Genomic DNA, 22,927 nt, shown 5'->3' with positions numbered 1-22,927 from the left:
CTTAGATATGCATAAAACCTCATAAAAACCTGGACAAGAGTCCTTGAATCTGTGACAGTGTAGGGAGACATCATCATGTTATCGGTAAAATGCACATTTGGGCAATCTGTACACTGTATGCTGGTTCTGCTGAATTACATGGCTCTATGTGGGCAGCATTTTTTGCAGTGCAATGTAAATTACATAGGACTTCTAGTCACAGAAAATTTGGAGTCATTGGCCCTGCTTAGGCTTTTAAGACACAGCTGGCCTGCCTACAGTCCAGACCTGTGGCCCAGTAATAACATTGCCTGCATTACTGAACAACAAATATAACACACTAGGTCCCAAACTTTCTTTGAAATTCAAAATTTATCAAATTATTAATAAAGCTTTAACACTGGGTACTGTATGTTGTCTCTATACTATTTCAATCTAAGCATTCCTGTTCACATTTTGCAATGTGTTCCAACTTTTGTGGATGCAGGGCTCCAGAAGTGTCACACATGCTGCACGTTGCTGTAGCAGCTGTCATGAGAATGAGCAATAAAGGTGTCAGGAGGTTGAAAATTACCCGTGTGTTATTTTAGACTGCGCAAGTGGGATCCGGGGAGAAACACTGTCACACACATCACCACCAGCCTTGACCATTATTGTGGCTGCCTGTGTTATTATCTGGATTTCTGTGTCAGTTTTTATTTTCATTTCACTTCGCCACCACCTTTGCAGGGAGCTAAACAAATGGTAAGTGAATCTTTTATATACAAATCTTCACTTATTTATTGCCCGAGTTAATGATTAAAAACACCATATGAAAGCCGCTCTTTCTGAAGGTTTGTGAGTCAGACAGGAGTCTTCGAGGTTGAAACATCATGAATTGAGTGTTGTTTGTTGTCCTTACACACACAGAAAACAGAATAGGAAGCGTGTAAAGAAATATAAAAAGGAGACAAAATGAGGCAGCATGGAGTCTTCTCCTTTTGTAATTTATCACACTTCTTTTTTACCTTCTACAGTGACTATGTGAGCAAGCATGATGTCTTCTGTTGCCTGTTTTAAGATGAAAAACATTTCCTGGTAGAACACAGCTTTAATAGAAAACTGTAAGCTTTTGCATTCATTAGGGTAATTAGGAAGTGCTTCTAGTCTAGGCAGAGATGGATGGTTTATTCTGCCCCCTGGTGTTTTAATTAGACAACGGCAGCTGGAGTTGGATGTTTAGAATGTGAACACTTAACATGCCATTCCAAAACCATGGGCATTAATTTGCAACTATTAGCATCTGCTCTTCTAGGAAAACTCTCCAGTAGACTTTCTGACAATTTCTGTGACTTTCCAGAGTAATTACAGCTACTGTGTGCAGATGTGATCCAGCCACAGCCTCTTCCTGCCTCCATACCATTGTATGCAAGCAGGTAGAAATTTTGTGTGTATATGAATCAGTGAAACATTATACAATACTATACTAATTTACTAAAATGTGCAAACACATATAGGAATATGGTATGTAAGGCAAAATTAGTTTATACAATGCTAGAGGCTTGAAAGTCAATATTTGTATCACCACCTTTAATCAGCACAGCCTGAAATCTCTCAGGAAGCTTTATTTTTTCAGGACGTTTTCTAGGCTTCTTTTGAATAACATGGATAGCATGTTAACTGCTTTAGTTCTGTTGGTTGTCAAGATGATTCCAACATGCAGGAGTGTTGCAGTGTTGTTAAACACATGGCTCTAGACAGTGATTGTTGTGCATCTCTCATGACTGCCTCTGCATACTGAATATGGTTGAACTAAAAATTTCACACGTTTCATTTCACCATAACACTTTTTGCTATTGATTTTCAGTGCAGCTCTTGTAGCATACATCAACCTTTTCCCCCAGTTTCCCTTCGTTAAAAATGCCTTTCTAAAAGCGACCCTCATATCTAACGAGGCTTCAGTGAACAGGAAATGGATCAACTGAACGGCCAAATGCATCTCTCTAGTTATGTGTCAGGCCTTTGCCTCGTTTTTAAGGACATGACTTTCAGACATTGTTTAAAAAAAAAAAATCTCGTTAAAGGTCTGGTACAAAGACTGGACTTAAAAAAAAAGGGGGGGGGGGGGGGCTATAGGCAAAGACAAACTTCGAAAGATCTTCAGAAAGCATGGACAACTACTGCTTAAATCTGCTTTTCAGAATTACAAGAACGTCTGGTTCCTTCCATTCTCTTCCTCTTATCCTTTTCAAAAGTTTCCAGCTATCATAGTCGTGATAGGCGGGGTGCAGGTCACCAGTCTGCAGCAGGGCATGTCTGGTTCTTTGGAAACAAAATATTAAGACTGGCTCAAGACTTGCATAATGCGGCAAATGGTCATGACAAGGCGGCATGCACCAGCACCCAGCCATTCATATCTGCAAAGACATCCATAGAGTTCAATAGGGAGAGACGGGAAGGGAAAAGATATCTATAACACAGAAAACCAGCTTTTCTAAAGTTTGAATTATTGGATGCAGAACGAGAAAACGTTGCACTGAAAAGCTTTATTGGAAAATTCAGTGGGCATGAAAAAAGTCTGACTTCAGCGAACATTTCAATAAGCCACAATTTGAGTTACAAAGTGCTAAATCAGTCACCTGTGGAGATTTGAGAAAAAGAAAAATGCTCTAGGAAAAGCAAAGAACAAACCAAGAAAGTGTCAAAACATTATAAGCTTTGAAAAATAATCATTTCTGTAAGACATGCAGATGAGTTATCGTCTTGTGGGCTCTGTCACAGTGAAGTAAAGTGACGGCCATGTGAAGCTGTGTGTTGTTTTTTTTCCTCAAGTGGCTCAATCAGTCGACTGAAGCAGCATAAACAAAATTGATCCACGTCTTAGGTCCCCGACAAGGTGACAGTCGGAGCAGGAGCCTGTGCAGGCAGGAACCGACAGACAGTGCTCACGTTTTATTGCCCACATTTCATGAAAAATATAGCAGACATAATCACAAGTGGTATATTCTGCCAATCAGCAATTAAAATAGTTTTTACAAATACTGTACATTAAATTGTACAATCGCTTCTCAAAAAGAAAAAAAAAGACAAGATTTTGAAATATAACATTTGTCGAATCCATTTCACTTCCTGTACACGTTTATTTAAGAAAAAAAAAACACTTTACCAAAGACTTTTTGTACAATTAGGGACAAAAAATAATTACAATATGATAAAGCTGTGTTATACCATCCATACACTGTATGAAAGATGAATGAATTACCAGTCATTAGCCATTGAGCATTTCATGGAGTATCATCTTTTCTGAATTTTAGAATGACCAAAACGTGCAAAACAGACTTAACGTTTAACTCTGCATCATTCCAATTGAGTGACTGAGAATAAACTCATAAGAGTTTGTGTCCGTTTTCACCATAGACTTCAACAGGAAGAGAGCTCTTTATCCAATCACACATTTTGCCCTCTAGTGTCCATTAAAAATAATGGAGGCATAAACCAACTCCATTTGGGGTTCACTTTCTGACACACAAGCCGTGTTTGACTTTTACACTGTCATGGTGCCACCATAATAAGTGCAGTTGAAGCGTGGCACAATTAACACGCAAGGTTAAATACATATCTTAAGACACGTTAACACGGCTCAGCTTTCATTTCTTATACAGCAGGAATTAAAAATTGAATTATAAACCATAGAAAACTGTAAATGAGACTGTGTAGAACAGATGCTAGGAGATTTAATTATCCCCTTGCTACTGTGCAGTGAGGGAGGAAAGAAAAACTCAGTCAACAGACATCAGTCTCAGTAAATGTTAAACTTCCCTTAAAGCCAGCTGCTTACAGGATTCAGCTTCTGCAAAACTCTTTGTAAATTATATGTGGGAAAAATAGAGATTATACAGGAGACAAAAGAGAGAGAGGCTATGGCAATGTTTGTCTGCCAGTCGGTCAAACAGTTTGGTTCATACTGAATCTCTCAACTCTTTGACGAGCTGGTGTGACAATGGTTATGCCTTGAAAAACAACAACAAAAACAACAAAAACGGGAAAAAAGCCAACATAGCAAAACAAAAATAGCATCTTTCAATTACATTTTTTCAACATGACGTTACACAATATTAAGACGAGAAAAGGCTCAGAAAACAGGACACAGATTTAATTCTGTAGGAAACAATTTACATTAAAAATATTTACACCACTTTTTGTCATCCACCCACCCTGATTAAAAATACAAGCCCGACTTTTAATTTTTCTGTGCTCAAACTTCCACTCCAGCAGCAGTAATTACACAAAAGAGGAAACAAAACCACCAAAGCACAATATACATCCAAACAGGCACAGCAGAACAGTGGCAACAGTAGTGTACATTCAAATATGTGGGTCAGTATGGCTCTCTGGTGGATGAAGCTTATTAACATGATGTTTGAGCGGACCCATTATGCTAATTTCTAGCTCCATATCTTTACTCTTGGACTCTACTGGAGTCCCTTTGTTGTTCACAGTTAAAAATAATGTTCATTTATCTTTTGCTTCGCACTCTAAAACAACTTGTTTTGATTCCTTTCCTTCTCCTTTTAAATAACCTTCCTTGATTGTTTTATTTGCATGTAACAACCAAAGTCTGAAAGGCAGGTATGCAGGGCTTCTGTGGTCATAGATGGAGATAATTAGCCTCAGCCTAAGCGCATTATTTGAAAATTTGGCCATATTTAATATGTGATTAAAGACATTAAATTGATTTTCCTAACACTTGTTGCGCATAGTTTTTTTTTTTTTTTTTTTTTTTTAAATCCTTACCAAAGTCCTTTAGTCCTTACTAAGATAATTTAGTCCTGTATGTGCTGAAGAAGGTTGCCCAGGGAGAGGGAGGTCCAGGCTTTTCTGCTTAGGCTGCTGACCAGGTGACCCCGATTTGGGTAAGAGGCAGAAAATGGATGGATTTTAAAAATAATTTTGTTTTGCCGTCAGATGTGGAATACTCATTTCTGCTCTGCCCAGATCAACTTTGCAAAACCCATAACATTGCTGAAGGGTGTTTCTTCCAACTCTGCTTTTAAATTTTCATTTGTGGCCATTTTAAATGTCAAAATCAACATATCGATAAATGGCTAATATTGGCCATCAGTCAAGACTGATGATTTCGTTGGGACCGATATATATTGATCAAAGTCTAACTGTAACAGTATATGTCAAAACATAAAGAAAAGCAACATAGGACCACTTTACAAGTGGGCCTTGACATTTCATCTAGTTCAAAAACATACAAATCAGAAGCAGTCTGTGATCAACTATCTTTAAAGCAGTGCTTACAGTGCACTGGATCAGTCTATGAAATAGATTTTTTCCTATCATTACCATAAGGAAAACAGGCATCCCATATGGCCCAATATAGGCATATGATAGATCTGACATCTCATGATCAATAAACAAAAACTGAATCAATCATCATAAATTAGAATAAATCACATATTTAAAAAAAACTGTTAAACAAAAATCACAAATCATAATTTATTTTAATGTTCAGAGTACAGAATAAAAACTACATTGCACAAACTTTTGAGAAATTAAAAGGTCAAGGAAACTGGCAAACAATCATACTCAGGACAAATTAATATACTTTCACTAAAATCTGACCAATACTCTAGAAGGAGTAGTGATTCGTGTAAAAATTTAAAAGTGGTCATTAAATGACCAATATGCCCTCAGTCTGGTTTCATGGTGTGCAAGTTTCACTAAAATATGACCAATATTCTTGGAGTAGTGATTCTTGTGAATTGTGGACAGATGGACGGAAGACACGTTGCCATCAGTACCTTGGATAGACGAGTTTTAAAAAATACAAATCTTAAACATGTCATTAGAACATTAGAATGGCCAGCTATTTGTTGTATTAGCCCAGTAAAAGGAAACCATAATGACCGATCACATTTACCACATATTTTTAACATTTGTTTTTGACGAATAGGCCATTTTACACTCCTGTTGGCAAAGAGTCCCTAAGCCATGTCAAACCCACGTGTATATGGACTATCCCTCATAGCTTCAGTCTCTTCACTGTCAAGCATTAAACAGATTTTTTTTTCCTGCAAGCTTTTTGTCAGACTAGTATCTCCGTCTATTTCCACCATAAAACTTGAGTATTTGACAGAGTCCCAGGGAAGACGTCAGGAGATAGTAGGAAGTCATTTGCATTCATAAAGAATGTATTTCGGTGGCAATGCAGCATGGGCTTCAGAAACTCTTAAAGACTTTCTATAAATACATCATTGCCAATTTACATGGGTCTTACAAGAATCTCCACGACTGCTGTGGTACCAAAACGGAACAAATTTAAAGTGACCATGAAAGCAGATTGATTTGAGTCAGTTTCAGCCAGTTTTGCCTCTGACGGAAGTCTGCAAAATCTGGCTGTGACATTTGGCTTTGTGAACAAATATCCTGAATGAAAGACTTTTGAATCCTCTCCACAGTCAGAGTTGAGGGAGATACGCTGTCGCCTATTGAACCCAGCACAAATTTGTTAATTAAACTCTCAAACCCATAAGCCACAATTTCAGCCTACACAGTACTAAACTAGGGGAAGGTGGTCCAAATACAAGTAGAGTAATGCCTTTGTTTTCTGGCCCACATGAAGCTCAGAATGGCACTGAAAAATACAGATTTACAAAATGTTTAGTCAAGGGAAATAAAGCATATCTGATGGAGTGGCTTTTACTTTAGCTGATAACAGAACAGAACTAAAAAGGAACACATTTCTAGATAAAAACAACCAAACAATGAGCTCCTGATCATCTGATACAGAGCTGTTTGCAGAGGTTGCAGGTGAGCGCCACCGCTGTAATGAAGAGAATACCTGCTTCCTCTTATAACGAGAATTTGTCGCATTAGAAACTCACCAGCCAAAACACTGCAGTACAAGAATGTGTTGTACTGGTACTCCATACAGAAACAGTATGATGTTTTATTGAATCCAAGTGCTCTAGCCCTTGAATATAACATGACCTCCTTGTTTCCAAATCTAATTTACAGAGAAAAATGATATCAGGGCCAAATACTGGATACTGGAATGATAATGTTAGTAGGTTTGTTTGCATCTAAACTTAAAGTGACTACCAGCTTAAAACTGTATGGAAACCATAGAAATTTCCCTTTATGGAATATATTGTGCTTAACAAGTCTATTAAACAATCACTGAGTGTTTATTCCACAGCTTCCCTAAATTACCCACATTGGTAATTAGTCATTTTTATGCCTTTTAACCAATATGTTTTTAATGCTGCAAATGCAAATATATACGTATATATTTATATATATTAATTTAAGAAGCCAAATTCCATTTATTTGCATTACTGAACACAAAAAATAGATTATGTGATTGAACATTATGCTTAAATTCTGACTTCCTTCAAGTCCAGTTTGCCAGCTCAGATTTGGGTATAAAAATAAGAATTTTGTTCAAGCTTTTCAACGATTTCTTAAATATTTGTGTTTTCTTCTTTTTGTGACAGGCTAATAAATTTGTTAAGCACTGCAAGTGCAAATATATTCAATATCACAATAATATATCTATAATAATAATAATAATAATAATAAATGACTGCATCTCCCTAAGCCCGCTTGTGTCCATCTCCCCTTCTCAAAAAAAGTGAGTTCTTCCTTCCCCCTGTGGCCAAGGGCTTACTAATAGGGGTTCTCTATCAAACAGTTTAGCATCTTCACTTTGAAACATAAAGTGCCTAAATATACAGTAAGCATTAAACTTCCTGCCAAATACTGGCTGATCTGCTAACATAGCTTCAAGGGGGGGCAATTGACACTTTGTGTATTTATTTATTAATGGGGGGGGGGGGGGGGGGGGTTTATATTCCAGGCCATGACTCCATGATCTAATTGCAGGTCATTGATGACACCTTTTTTTTGTAAAGTACACAAGAAGCTCAAATGAGTGGTGGTTACAGTATTGCATTTTAGTAAGTGCATTCAATCAAAGTTTGATCAAACACGTACTCTGAAAGAACAAAGACTGCAAAGCTTCTTGTGCCAAGATTATTATTCAAGACTTATTACATCGTTATTACATCTGTAGAGCCAGTTTACTGGCACACAGGTAACACCTAAAGAACCACGACTGCTTTAATGCTACACAAAAAAGGTAAAGATCGTAAACAACAGCCACATTTTTCTTTACAAACACAGATATGGCTGTTCAGGAATTTAATTCATTTAACTCTTTATTTTGCAGAATCATGTAAATCACAGCTAAAAAGTGTAAAAGTGATATAGAAGAAGACAAAAAACAAAAAAGAGCAATGAAAAGTAACAGAGGTCAACAGCTGGAAGCTGCACAGCATGAGGGTGTAAAAATCGGTATTTGTCCTATTATTTTACTTGAAGACTTTTTTTTTTTTAAATCAAAGACATAAATGTTCAGTATTAGGAAAGCTCTGATTTCCTCTGCAGCTAGGCACTGACTTGTGACCTGGAACTGATCCCCTGTGTGCTGCAGTAGCCCATAGCTCCCACACACAGGGGTATAGGGCCACACGGAGTAACAAAATCCTGAGGGGTTTTTGACTTGTGTCATTTTTATATGTGAATAAGTGCCAGTGTAAAGATAACTATGCGTCACACCACACTCACACACTAGAGCCAAACGTTTAAATATAAAATTCAGCTGAACGTGCTCAAAACATTTCAATCACTGCCCTTCAAGCATGAGAGTCAACAGACACCTAAACAGCCAGGACTCCTCAACATGTAGGACTAATGAGAGTTTTTGAACTCACATAGCAAAAATGAACAAACAAGAAGATTCTCAGTCACCCAAGTACTAAATAAAAGTGTTCCCGGTAGCTTGATCTGAGTTTTAAAAAGTTGTTGTTGTTTTTTTTACATTAGAGACCAGCTCTGTCACTAACCTTTTCCTTAGGAAAAATTAACAAAACCCCCCAAAACAAATTAAACTCCTTTACATATCAGGCAGACAGCACAGATCTGCTTTCACACAGCAGTTCAGCTTGGACGGAGACTTAGAGATGCACCTGACTCCACGGGCCTGATTTTCACTGATGTCTCCAGTGTATTCACTTAGGTGGAGAGGGCCATATGGGGAGAGGATGAGCTTCTGTGTTAAAGACATACTTGTCTAGACTGAGAAGCTCCATGTCATCAGAGAAGAGCAGATAGAAGTACTTCAATGTCTCTCCCAAGAAGAAACTCTCCATCTTGTCCCGGGGCCCGGTGCTAAGTGGGTCGCGGACGTTGTTAATGGATGTGTAGCCACCACCAGAGACCTGCAACAATAGAGGCACCTAATCAGAAAGTTAATTTCCCCATTGGGAAGCAGAAAATATATCATAATGCAAATTAAACTTTTCCAATGCTGCCCAAAGTTTTACACATGAAAAACAATCAGCTTTCCGTGCATGCACTGTGAAGCCACAAGAGAGGGAGACATTGAACTGTGGTCTTTTCTTTTCTCCATCAGTAATCAGTCTGCACTGCTTTACTTTTTATTTTTGTAAGTTGAAATAAGTGTGTGAACCTAATCATTTTCTTTTATGATCAAAAACTGCAACTGGACTGGACTTTTAAATGATTAAAGCCAATGTTCAAAGTACAAATTTACCCCCCCCAAAAAATCAGATTCATTTACTGGCTAGTAATGAAAACGCATAATATGATCCATATTCAGCTGTCTGTACCTTTGTGTACTTATTGAAACTCTGCAGCATGTCCCATCCCCAGTCTCTGTACTTGGCATCTTTGGTGAATCTGTACATGTAGAAGAGACTTTCCACAGTTTCTGGTCTCAGCAGGTTGTGTCTGTCTGCAGGCTGAAGTGTACAGGAGAAGTTGTCAGAACATTGTACAATAAAAACAACAACAAAAAAGATGACATAAAGATCAGTGTTTCAGCTTGACCCTTAATACAACCAGTCAGTCCTACAGAAAATGAAAAATACCATTTTGATGACATCTTATAAGAGCAGCAAGGCTACAGTTAAGATTAAATACAAGCTAAGAGCAGGGAGGATCAAAACTCAGTGACTGCACAACAGACATCTGGACAGCAATGAAGTCCGACTCTGTAAACCCCAAGCTTCTCTGTATTATTATACTACTTTCTACCTTATAGTACCTACATAAAATACCTAGACTGAGCGTGTTTAATGTCAAAATCATGTCTAAAAGCAACTTGTGTCCAGAAACGTCAGGTGCACACTCACAAGTGGCAGAGCAGAGAACAGTAACCATATAAACCTACAAGCTGTTAATGAAAAATGAAATGAGCTTTGAGGAGGGTTAAGGAGGGTACAGTCATGACTTAGACAACAAACATAAACTCACTGATTAAAATTTCCCTCAAAAGGGTCAAGAACTCTCAGTGGGTGTGCTTTACTCTCGGTTATTGCAGCTCGTTAAATATTGTGCTTTTAATACAAAGAAATAACAAAGACTGTTTCGCAATGCAGATCTATAAATTCAAATAAATAAAGACGTTTAAATCAGCGGTCCCCAACCTTTTTTGCGCCACCGACCGGTTTATGCCCGACAATATTTTCACGGACCGGCCTTCAAGGTGTCGCAGATAAATACAACAAAATAAAACTAGTACGTGTACCGAAAAAAGATTTATTCATAACACACGTGAAAAGACTCAGGAAAACCGAGTTAACGATAAAAACGATAACAAAATAACGCTGAAAACCGATAAAACCCCTGAAAACCATACATTTCACACCTGAGCCTCAACTCTCACGGCCCGGTACCAAATGACTCACGGACCGGTACGAGGCCCGGGGGTTGGGGGCCGCTGGTTTAAATCATATGTGGTTGTAGAGAGTTCTAAAATGTTCACCAAGCAAAACCTTTGTGCTGGTCAACATCACTTTTTCCCAGCTGCACGATCACAGGGGGTGAAGGGGAGGTCAAAATCTACACTCACTAGCAGCCGCTTCTTAGCTGCTTGTGTCTGTGCTGGACTACAAGAGAGTAAATACAGCTGTTCTCTGAGTATCCAGCCTACATAAACTACAAGATTAACATGAAAAATAATGCTTGGAGGAAGTGTTTGATTGCTTTTGGTCTACTAGGTAAACATCAGTCAGCGAGATCCAGCAACCAGATATCATAGCATAGTGCCCTACATCTCCATACCACATTTAAGCATTCCCACTCTGGTGGGACACACCTCCATACAGTAACAGTAAGTAATAATTACATACAAGCCACACTGAAAATTAGGGAATACAAAAACCAAAAGACACTTCTACATGTGATTAATGTAATAATACATTTAACAATAATAGTAAAATAAGACATAAGATGATCAATAAGAAGGGAGAAGGGAGCCGGAGATCGACAGACGGATTGGGGCTGCAGCTGCAGTGATGCGGACGCTGCAACGGTCCGTCGTGGTGAAGAGGGAGCTGAGTGTAAAAGCGAAGCTCTCAATTTACCGGTCGATCTACGTCCCTCCCTCACCTATGGCCACGAGCTGTGGGTAGTGACCGAAAGAACGAGATCGCGGATACAAGCGGCAGAAATGAGCTTCCTCCGAAGGGTGGCTGGCCTCTCCCTTAGAGATAGGGTGAGAAGTTCGGCCATCCGGGAGGGGCTCAGAGTAGAGCAGCTGCTGCTCCACATCGAAAGGAGCCAGCTGAGGTGGTTCGGGCATCTGACAAGGATGCCCCCTGGGCGCCTCCTGGGTGAGGTGTTCCAGGCATGTCCCACTGGGAGGAGGCCCTGGGGCAGACCCAGGACACGCTGGAGAGATTATATCTCTCGGCTGGCCTGGGAACGCCTTGGTGTTCCCCCGGATAAGCTGGAGGAGGTGGCTGGGGAGAGGGAGGTCTGGGCCTCTTTACTTAGGCTGCTGCCCCCGCGACCCGGCCTCGGATAAAGCGGATGAAGATGGATGGATGGATGGATGATCAATAAGTTGAGTCTCACCTTCACAATAACATCACTCCCATCACTGGCCTGCAGGCTGAAGTGTGCGATCTCTGGGCTCAGTCCAGTCTCCATCTGCTTGTACATCTGGTGACAGGTCTCCATCAGCTGCACAGCCAGATCCATATGATCCCCTGGGAGGCCGTTGTGGGCCCCAAGAGCAAGAGTCCCTGGCAGGAAACATACCAGGTGATCCTGCAGAGTGAGAGATACAGTCCACAAAGAAGAGGCTGAGAAACAATGATAGATTAATGATAGCCAAAAATCAACCAGCTAATGAGTGTCATGGGACTTTTTATTGATACAGATTTAGCTCAAGCACAACGGGTGATTGATTTAACAAGGCAGTTTGTCTATGGTTGACTGACGATGGCATTATAAAAAATAACCCCGAACAAACAAGCGCATTGGATTCAAGACCACCTTATCTTGTCAATGACTCTGAATAAGTATCTCTACCATCTTAGGATTGAAGCGGTTGTGGGACAACTCTCCGACAAAGGTCAACTTGCTGGGTCCCGTCTGTCTCACCAGGTGTTTTTTCACTCCCTCTATGGCCTCAAGGTAGTCCTCCAACAGACTGAACAAAGCATACACATAAAGAGGAAAATTAGCAACATACATAACTAGAGATGGACCGATCCGATATTACGTATCGGTCCGATATTGACGTAAATTACTGGATCGGATATCGGAGAGAAATAAAAAAAAAAATGTAATCCGATACATTAAATATATATAAAAAAAAAAAAAAGCACCTCACAAAACTTGCGACACGGCGTAACTCGGCTCATAACCGTAGCACGTCGGAGCAGTGTGCTCACGTGATAGAGCGGCTGTGTGTTTTTGAAGCCTGCTACCAAACCAGCATTTCATCTCTGAGAAAGTTATCCCAGAGAGAAGTAAAGCAAGTGTGTAAGTTCATCTCTGAATGTTTGTAAAGCATTCCCGCGTTAAGCTTAACAACCAATACCTGGAGCGACTGCCTCTTCTTGCTGCTACTTCAATCTGAAACTGGTTAATGATCAGCTGATCGGCTTTTCTGTCGCGACTCGCGAGTCCGTCTCTCTTGTTTGTTTATTGCCCACTTTGCGCCAGAAAGAGGAAACCAGCGGCTGAACAACAGCAGCACGTTTAAGCTTGATAAGCTGTTGTTAGAATTTATTTAGTATTACTTTCTACACCCTTTTCTATGCAGCTGACGGCTGGTAACTGTGCAGGGGCGGATCTAGCAAAGTTTAGCCAGGGGGGCCAATAGGGCATGAACGGGGAAAAGGGGGCACAAAGAAATACTTTTCTTTCTTATTCTCATTTAAAATGTCTAGCTTTTAATAAATAATTATCTGAATCTTACAACCAAAGTCCATTACTGTATATAGTAACTGTTAAGTCTAATATGCCCTAGTAAGCTATAGTACTTTTTCCTTTGGGAAGGTACCATCTGTGCAGTCTGCAGTTCTGTTGAAGGAAGATGTTGAATCTATTTAATTATTTAAACAAATATTTTATTTCTGTGCATTTTTTTCCCCACACTGCATCAAATTAAATGGCCTGTATTTGTATAGCGCTTTACTAGTCCCTAAGGACCCCAAAGCGCTTTACACTACAATCAGTCATTCACACATTCACACACTGGTGAAGGCAAGCTACATTGTAGCCACAGCTGCCCTGGGGCGCACTGACAGAGGCAAGGCTGCCGGACACTTGCGCCACCGGGCCCTCTGACCACCACCAGTAGGCAAACATGGGGTTAGTATCTTGCCCAAGGATATTTGGCATGCAGCCAGGAGGCATCCTGGGATCGAACCACCGACCTTCTGATTAGTGGCTGACCTGCTCTGCCACCTGAGCTACAGGTGGCAGAGCAGTTGATTACAAAGTTGATTATGTCGGTTAAGCATCATGAGGTGGAGGTTGGGGGTGGTTCCCTTTTTTTTTTTTTTTTGCTGGGAGTTGGAACCCTATTAGTTAGGTTGCTTAAGATTTCTGCTAAGTACTCTTTAAAATACCAGAATAGGAAGGATGGAGTAGGTTTAAGTTTATTAGATTGATCAGTATTGCTGAACTATGAAATATTTTGGGTGCAGTGTATTTTTTACATACAGGTATAACAGAATAGCTTTAGTGTTGTTGTTTATTTAAACTTGAGTATGAACTTATACAAAATGCAGCAAGATATTAAAAAAATTTTTATTGATTAAAAAAACCCACTATATTGGATTCATATCGGTATCAGCACATATCCAAATTTATGATATCGTATCGGTCATAACAAAGTGGTATCGTGCCATCTCTATACATAACAGACATTATCATATGATTAGTCAGTCTGCAGTAATGTGGTTTGGGACACTGTAATACTCACTTGATAAAGTGCACTAACTTTTGTTGCCAACATAAAACACAGTTCAAAAATCTCAACTGATCATGACAAAACCAAAATATAAAGCCAGAGTCACAAAGGCGAGAAGAACAAGAAGTTCAGCAACAGACTGTCTGCTGCCACCCAAGAGCTTTGATCTTGACATCACAAATCTATTCAGAGCATGTGGTATCCATTCACAAATGAGTTAAAGTCAAACTGTACTTTAAAAGCTCAGCAAGATTTCTGCATGTGTTCAAAATATTTTGCTCTTCAAAACATGTTGTGGAAATTTGTGTTTCTTGATGTTTTTGTTTTTTGATGGGTTTTTTTAGGAATCTTGTATATCCTAGCTATGAGTCTGACTGAAAACGAGGACAATCAACATCTTTCTAAGATTAGTTAGCAAACTGCTTGTAAATCTCAAGTTTATTACATTGCAACACTTCCTGTTCATCTGTTAGACACACCCTTTTGATCTTTAAGGCCCTTATACCTTTTAAATACTACACGGAAAACAAAAGGATCGAGTACAGTTCATCTTAGGTGAGACACACATAGACTGATGAAGGTTTATTACATTTTTTAGTTCTGCAGTTGAAGCTTTAGCAGTCTGGCACTTTCCCACAGAATCATGGAAAAACAATGGCAAACTGAAAAGCTGTACTCACTTGTCTTCTGTTTTGCCTCCCTGAATCCACTGTTTGAGCAGGTATTCATAGTAGCTGTCTGCCCGGGCACCAAGTGTGAAGACTCCTTTGTGGGTGAACTGGCCGTTGTTGGTATTGATGAACATGGGCACCAGTCCGTCATGTTTGCCGGGCAGTTTGTGGACCAGCGTCATTACCTCATTCACAGCCTCCTGGAGAGACAAAAGCGAGGAATGGGACTAATGAGATGACATGAAACCAACAGCCTCTGTTCACTTACTGCTCATGTTTTGGTTCATGTTTCATTTTTTGCACTTTAAGGCTCATCAAAAGCTGGCACACATGTCTGTTTCTGGATGTGACAGAAACTATTTAAGTTCATGTCAGACCGGGCTGAACTTCTTTAGGCATAAATTTATGCTTGTCACTTCAATCCCCAGAGAACGAGTGATGGGTACACAACGTCAGATTTTAACTGAACGGAAACACATCATCTTACCACATTAATTGTTTATTTGTCACTCCATCTCAAAAATACAGATTACAATACATTTTACTGTAGTGCAGAGCTTTGTGGTGTCCTAACCTGATACTGTGGGTCCTGAGTGAGGCGGCTCAGCTCTCTGAATTCCAGCTGAATGCTTGTGACTTCAGCGAGCGTACTGTCTGATGTCCATCTGGGAGGATGTGCTGTTCCCTTTCCAATATTGACATCTGAGAAGGGAATCTTTGAAGGTGTTTTGAAGGCAGGCATCAATCTGGAGCCAATGTCTTTCTTTAAGTGTAGAGAAGAGACTGAATTAAAGAGGAAGTCACCACGTACGTGTTCTAAGATTAAAGCATTATTGAATTTATTTGAAAAAAATGAAGCTGATGAATTCTAAGTACAGCAAACCATTGTGATGATCAATTTTACTAGATAAACATAAATTATAAATATAGAAAAAAAATAAGATTAACCTTATAAACACTATACTCTAGTTTATAGAAATGGTACATGCATGTTCTAATGGGTTCAATTTATTTCACAGCCCTAATTCACGTAACAAGCGAGACGATTTTTGTTATAGGACAACTTACAGCTTTTTCCAAGAAAAGCTGGTCTCCTGTTAGATGGTAAGTGCTCAGCAGCCCCCCCAGGATACGTATGGTTGTTTCAAATAAATTCACATCCACATTCTTGTTAAAGGACAGATCTTTCTCCACCCAGGTCTTTGCTTCTGCAAATTCTGTGCCAAGAAAGGTAAATTACAACAGTGTGATAAAGAGATACAGGACACAAAAAAAAAAAAGTCTGTACATCTGTATGGCCGAGTTTTACTTCAAGTAACACAATCGAGTGGTGTAGTTACAGAGCACACCCAACCCTGTCAGACGAGACTTAGCTGGTCTGACAGGGTGAAGATTACTCCGTGAAAAAAGTCAGTTTTCAAAATTTGTTTTATTGCTATTATTGCTATTATTATTATTATTATTATTATTATTATTATTATTATTATTATTATTATTATTATTATTATTATTATTATTATTATAGATCATACTCCTCCTGCCACATTACTATTCATGGACCATGGATGGGTGATGCAAGCAACAAGTAAAGTCTCTAATTATGCTTGAAGGCTAGCAGCTGCTACAACGATGGACCTCTACATCTCCTTGGTGGATTTTTTTTCTTGCATAGAGAAATTTTTGGTTAGTCAAAGTAAAATCAGCAGCACTATAACACAATTATTTTATTTCAAACTAGTCTTGTTAATTGGGGGGGGGGGGGGGGGGTGGTCATATGTTCAAGTATAAGCACAATTTCATGGTTTTAGCATAAATAACAAATAACAATAATTTTGTGCAATATCCTACACGGATATCGCGTTTGGTATCAGTTTAGAGACAATTTCAATGATGTCAAGCCCCCCAAAAAACGTCAAACCCAAAAGCCAAAACAAACAAACAAACAAAAAAAAAACCTAAAACAAGTAATAATATAAATAATACCTTCTTTTAGGCCCATAATCCACATGGTGTCCAAAGCATCAATCAGCGTCAGACCCAGTCCAAACCATTCACCAAAAGATTTGGAGATGGGCTTGAGTTCATCGTGACCCCAGGCGTAGTCCTTGTAGCCTTTCCAAGCATGTCTGAAGGCATCGCACACTGCCTCCAGTCGCACTCTAGTTTCAGGTGAAACTACAAGCAAAGGAATAACAATGAATAATTAAAGTGTAAACTTACATCTGTGTCTCCTGCTGGAAGCTCTTTGAACAGCATACTTCTTATTCTTATTATTTGGAGTAGAAAGAGTAGAAATGAAGTAGAAATTCTGTGTCATGTGTTGATGCTTTGAGCACAGCAGGTCTTCATGGTGTGAGTTGGAAACATTCAACTTTAAGTCAAAAAGAAATGCTGAGCTATAAAGAGCATATAATAGTAGAACTGGCCAAAGCTATGTTAAAGAATCTGTTTGAGGGGAAATTTTTAAACCTTCTCAGTGCACCCTGAAAGCAAGAAAGGTTTGCTTAGAATTACAGCAAGCAGTGCTGACCTTCTAGTGGGACAGTGCCAGCTGGGTTGGCAGGTGCTGGGGGCACTGCTGCCTCTTTCTCATTGGCTGAGGGTGGAGGTTCTGTAGCCTGGTCAGCTTCAATCATTGCTCCTCTCCAGCTGTGTATTAAAAGTAAACATCTTATACCTGAATTATTTATATCGGTCTCTCTGATATATCTACTGAAGCATGTGTCACTGCCTCCATCCAGCAAAAAAAAATAATGTTTGACTACAATCTTTTATCACCTGACAATCTTCTTTTGTTTTTCCTCCTCTTCACCTTCGTCCTCTTGAACCACCTGCTCTTGCTTCTCCCTGCCGACCGTGTCTGAAACATTTGCATCTCTCTGTAGGCTTGGTGGACCTCTTTTGTTTGCAAATATCTTTTTCTGTGAAAACACACATTGCTAGAGCTAAAAACACAAAGGAAAATATAAAAATATCATGGAAAAGGTCTGATGTGGGTCACAGGTTGTACAGGTCCTTCTCAAAAAAATTAGCATATTGTGATAAAGTTCATTATTTTCTGTAATGTACTGATAAACATTAGACTTTCGTATATTTTAGATTCATTACACACAACTGAAGTAGTTCAAGCCTTTTATTGTTTTAATATTGATGATTTTGGCATACAGCTCATGAAAACCCAAAATTCCCATCTCAAAAAATTTGCATATTTCATCCAACCAATAAAAGAAAAGTGTTTTTAATACAAAAAAAGTCAACCTTCAAATAATTATGTTCAGTTATGCACTCACTACTTGGTATTGAGTGCATAACTGTGCATATATCTGTGCACTGTGCATATATCGGTACTTGGGAATCCTTTTGCAGAAAATGACTGTTTCAATGCGGCGTGGCATGGAGGCAATCAGCCTGTGGCACTGCTGAGGTGTTATGGAGGCCCAGGATGCTTCGATAGCGGCCTTAAGCTCATCCAGAGTATTGGGTCTTGCGTCTCTTAACTTTCTCTTCACAATATTCCACAGATTCTCAATGGGGTTCAGGTCAGGAGAGTGGGCAGGCCAATTGAGCACAGTAATACCATGGTCAGTAAACCATTTACCAGTGGTTTTGGCACTGTGAGCAGGTGCCAGGTCGTGCTGAAAAATGAAATCTTCATCTCCATAAAGCTTTTCAGCAGATGGAAGCATGAAGTGCTCCAAAATCTCCTGATAGCTAGCTGCATTGACCCTGCCCTTGATAAAACACAGTGACCAACACCAGCAGCTGACATGGCACCCCAGACCATCACTGACTGTGGGTACTTGACACTGGACTTCAGGCATTTTGGCATTTCCCTCTCCCCAATCTTCCTCCACACTCTGGCACCTTGATTTCCAAATGACATGCAGAAGTTGCTTTCATCTGAAAAAAGTACTTTGGACCACTGAGCAACAGTCCAGTGCTGCTTCTCTGTAGCCCAGGTCACGTGCTTTTGCTGCTGTTTCTGGTTCAAAAGTGGCTTGACCTGGGGAATGCGGCCCCTGTAGCCCATTTCCCAGGTCACGCCTGTACACGGTGGCTCTGGATGTTTCTACTCCAGACTCAGTCCACTGCTTCCGCAGGTCCCCCAAGGTCTGGAATCGGTCCTTCTCCACAATCTTCCTCAGGGTCTGGTCACCTCTTCTAGTTGTGCAGCGTTTTCTGCCACACTTTTTCCTTCCCACAGACTTCCCACTGAGGTGCCTTGATACAGCACTCTGGGAACAGCCTATTCGTTCAGAAATTTCTTTCTGTGTCTTACCCTCTTGCTTGAGGGTGTCAATGATGGCCTTCTGGGCAGCAGTCAGGTAGGCAGTCTTACCCATGATTGCGGTTTTGAGTAATGAATAGGGATGGGTATCGTTTAGGTTTTATCCGATACCGGTGCCAAATCGGTACTTTTGAAACGGTGCCGGTGCTCAAACGGTGCTCAAACCGGTGCTTAAAGAATGGAGAACACAAAATTGGTCCAAAAACCTCTCATGTTCAGCTGTTTTTTGTAAAAAGATAACAATGTTAGCCTTTTCTGCAGCTATGGGGCATATATGGTATCACTCTTGGCTGGAAGCAGTGCTTAAACAATGGAAAAAAACAAACTTTGTCCAAAACCTCTCATGTTTAACTGTTTTCCACTTTTTCTTTGGTCATTTTAGCCTTTTTAGCCAGGGTGAAGGGAGTATCTGCCATCAAACAAGAAGACAGCCGCATGTAGCTATGATGATGTTTGCTAGTTCACCTTACCTGCCTTAATGTAATAACGTGGTTAGCCTACTCAACGTAAATTACACATGAACAACATTAAGCTACTCACGCAGAGAAGAACGGCTGCTGCTGCCATCATCACCAGTCATCATTTCTGCTACACTGGCAGGGCTAGGGGCCAGGACTCTCCTCGTCGTGTTTTTGGGGGATGTTGCATAACAGGCAACCCACCCGCAGTAGATGTGCTTGGTGTGAGGTCTCGCAACAAGCTATCAAATACGGCGCATTTCTGGGCTTTTAAAAAAAACGCTATGCATCGCCAGGTGTTTCATCGGATTTGAGGTGTTTCCTCCTTTGACAGTATCACAGTATCAGCTTAAAGCACTTGTTGCAGGCTGCTGAGTTTGCATATTTTGCTGTGAAGTGCAGCCAGACTTTTGACCGCTTCGCCTTGGACATTTTTAATCTGTAGCTCTGCTCTAAAAGAACGTACGTACCTGGACCCGCCTACTATCCTCGGAAACGTAAAATGATTGGCTAGAAGTGTATCACAGCTCAGGAAAAAAAAAAGCACCGAAATAAAGCACCGAAATGTGCGCTGCTTTTCGGTCTGGTTACTACCGTTTATGTCAGAACCGGTGCCATCATGGCACCGGACACCGGTACCCATCCCTAGTAATGAACCAGGCTGGGAGTTTTTAAAAGCCTCGGGAATCTTTTGCAGGTGTTTATTCGTTGATTCAGATGATTAGGTTAATAGCTTGTTTAGAGAACTTTTTCATGATATGCTAATTTTTTGAGATAGGAATTTTGGGTTTTCATGAGCAAGGCTTGAACTACTTCAGTTGTGTGTAATGAATCTAAAATATATGAAAGTCTAATGTTTATCAGTACATTACAGAAAATAATGAACTTTATCACAATATGCAAATTTTTTGAGAAGGACCTGTATAATACACAACAGATGTATATAGCCAAACCCTAATTTTGAAGAGGAGCATTTTGGTGTTTTGATACGGAATGAGAAAAGGATCTGAGAAACTAAGCACACTGCATGCTCATAGAATAGCAACAAGAACACCCTGCTTTATAGTCCATTTAACTATAAAAAAGCACCACAATTTTCAAATTAAACATCACATTGCATTAAATATTTACTGAAACAGAAAATTGGGATTATGAAATCAGCGAGAAAGGGCTTATAGAGGTCATAAATGAGTAAGCACAATAAACAATAATTACACAGAAAAAAAATAATTCTACAAAGAAAAAAAAAATATTACAAGTGTTAAAGCTGGGTAAGTGTTACTAGATATCCAAGAGACATCCACAGGTGTTTTTAGACCAGAGCAAGGTTCAAATGCCAAGTTTCAAAAGCTGAAAGCCAGCACTGAATACCTCAGGCATGAAGACCTGTTTTGTTTTTTTTAATTTCCCCATATTCTTTTCAGGTTTTTTTTGTTGTTTTGTTTGTTTGTTTTATTTATTTATTTATTTTTACCTACCGCAGTTTTAACTGATGCTTCCAAAATAAAGAAGTACAAATACAACTCTAACCTTAACTGGAGGCTTAACCAATATGGGGATATTTGGTCCTCTGGCTTCTCCTGCAGCATCTGGAACAACAGTTAGCTGCAAATGAGGTCCCCCCACCGGATCTGGAGCTTTACCTGCAGCCTGACCCAACACTGGCTTCACACCTGGAGGAATGGCCTTTAATTCTCTGTCATTCAACTCCAGCCAGTCCTCCTGGTCAGACAAACCTACACAAGCACATGCACACATAAGAAAAGAAGGCCGTCATGATGGTAGCCCAGTAAACTACATTGTAGAGCTATTGCTAAATATTTTAATTATAAACTATGATCACTGTGTCCTGGAGTTGTAATTTTTTTAATCACTGTAAACATGGCAAACACCCAATCCAAATAACCATTTAGCTACATAAAAAGTAAGACCATTAAAATTAATAACAGACTTTTGTCTCTGTGTATGTGATGTTAGCTTAGCATGGAGAGGGAAGTGTTTACCTCTCCAATGTTCTGTGATGCTGCTGTAGGAGAGCAGTCCCAATATGAGCAGCAGAGCCAGCAGGAACAGGATGAGGCTTCGCTGGAGCCGAGACAGCTGCTTCCATTTCTGTGGGCAGATAAACAGTGCTAGCTAAACTGGAACACGTCTAACAGCTCTGAATTTCAATCACAGATGTCTCAAAGGAGGTTGTAATTTCTCCCCAACAAATCTGTTTAGGCTCCTTTTCCAAAAAAAAAAAAAAAAAGTAGGAGCGTAAAAGAAGGAGGCATGATAGTCTTCTTACCCTGTATAAACTCCACATCTCTTTCCGCTTGGTTCAAGTACATTTTCAAATTTCTCATCTAACCAGCTAAACCCTGCAAAGCAGAGGGAGTGAGAAAACCAGCGTCTCTGAGGAGAGAAGGCAACAGGCACCCTGGCACCACTCTGCTCTAATTAACACCTGTGCAACATCATGAAAGCATTGAACCATTGTATGAGCCATGGCCTCAGGAGGCATTTTCATTTCAACATAATGAGGATATTCTGTTCAGCCTAACAGTCCAAAAATTGTGCACTGAAAGCAGTGTTTGAAATCACCAGGAGACTCATGATTCAGTTTTATACTTTTTGGCCAAACTGTGACGTTCAGATCTGCAGTCAGAGAACAGACCGTACATAAAATATGGCTGATACTTCCATGACATCACGAATTGGTTACTTAAGTTTAGTTGTGAAGCCTCAAGTTGAACATTTCTGATGGCAACATGTTGTTGTGTTGAAACTCGATGTGATAAGCAAGGGTAGGGGAAAACTGAGAAACCAAGGCTCACTGCTACTTGTCGATAACATGGTAAATCCCTGTGCATCCTCCCCCTTTGAACTGTAATGGAAACCAAAATTTACAAAAACACCATGTTGCATTAACCTACAACTAGCGACTAAGGCCATAAACTCACCCAGAAAGTGTTTACTAAGCTCACAGACAAGAGCCTTCAACTGTTACTGTCATTTTCCTTTTAATTTCCATCCAACTAGAGATCTTTTTGAAAAGAGACGCCCCCTACTGGTCATCAGGAAGAATGCAGATTCAAGGCACTTCACTTTTCAAACACAGAATAAGTTGCACTTCTATAGTGCTGGAGTCAAATGCTCCAAACCTATGGGATAAAAACATTCATAGAAATGGAATCCTATTGTGGCAACGCTGGAAGAGAGGCAGGATTCATCCTGAGCAGATCAATCGTTCATCATATGGAGA

The 22,927-nt window shown here is 39.9% G+C and overlaps 1 protein-coding gene across 1 annotated transcript in view; it reads right to left on the bottom strand.

The window, feature by feature from the left end:
- Positions 1–2,493: 2,493 nt before the first annotated feature.
- The window catches only part of man1b1a (mannosidase, alpha, class 1B, member 1a), a 30,358-nt gene continuing 9,924 nt past the window's right edge, over positions 2,494–22,927 (bottom strand). Inside the window, exons 3-14 of the mRNA XM_085279033.1 lie at positions 21,684–21,792; positions 21,211–21,416; positions 17,713–17,855; positions 17,465–17,583; positions 16,918–17,109; positions 16,003–16,151; positions 15,509–15,697; positions 14,944–15,134; positions 12,370–12,490; positions 11,911–12,105; positions 9,660–9,791; positions 2,494–9,248 (exon numbers count right to left, since the gene is read on the bottom strand). Of these exons, the coding sequence (XP_085135159.1) occupies positions 9,039–9,248; positions 9,660–9,791; positions 11,911–12,105; positions 12,370–12,490; positions 14,944–15,134; positions 15,509–15,697; positions 16,003–16,151; positions 16,918–17,109; positions 17,465–17,583; positions 17,713–17,855; positions 21,211–21,416; positions 21,684–21,792 (1,956 nt within the window). The 3' untranslated portion in view covers positions 2,494–9,038. The remainder of the gene's footprint in view (positions 9,249–9,659; positions 9,792–11,910; positions 12,106–12,369; positions 12,491–14,943; positions 15,135–15,508; positions 15,698–16,002; positions 16,152–16,917; positions 17,110–17,464; positions 17,584–17,712; positions 17,856–21,210; positions 21,417–21,683; positions 21,793–22,927) is intronic.

The sequence above is a fragment of the Mchenga conophoros genome, linkage group LG7, assembly GCF_057382185.1.
Source record: "Mchenga conophoros isolate Kocher_MC1m ecotype Shallow Benthic linkage group LG7, M_conophoros_male_GT1.1, whole genome shotgun sequence".
Lineage (NCBI taxonomy): Eukaryota > Metazoa > Chordata > Actinopteri > Cichliformes > Cichlidae > Mchenga > Mchenga conophoros.
Note: the sequence above shows the minus strand (reverse complement) of the source record. Positions and strands in the feature narration are given on the sequence as shown.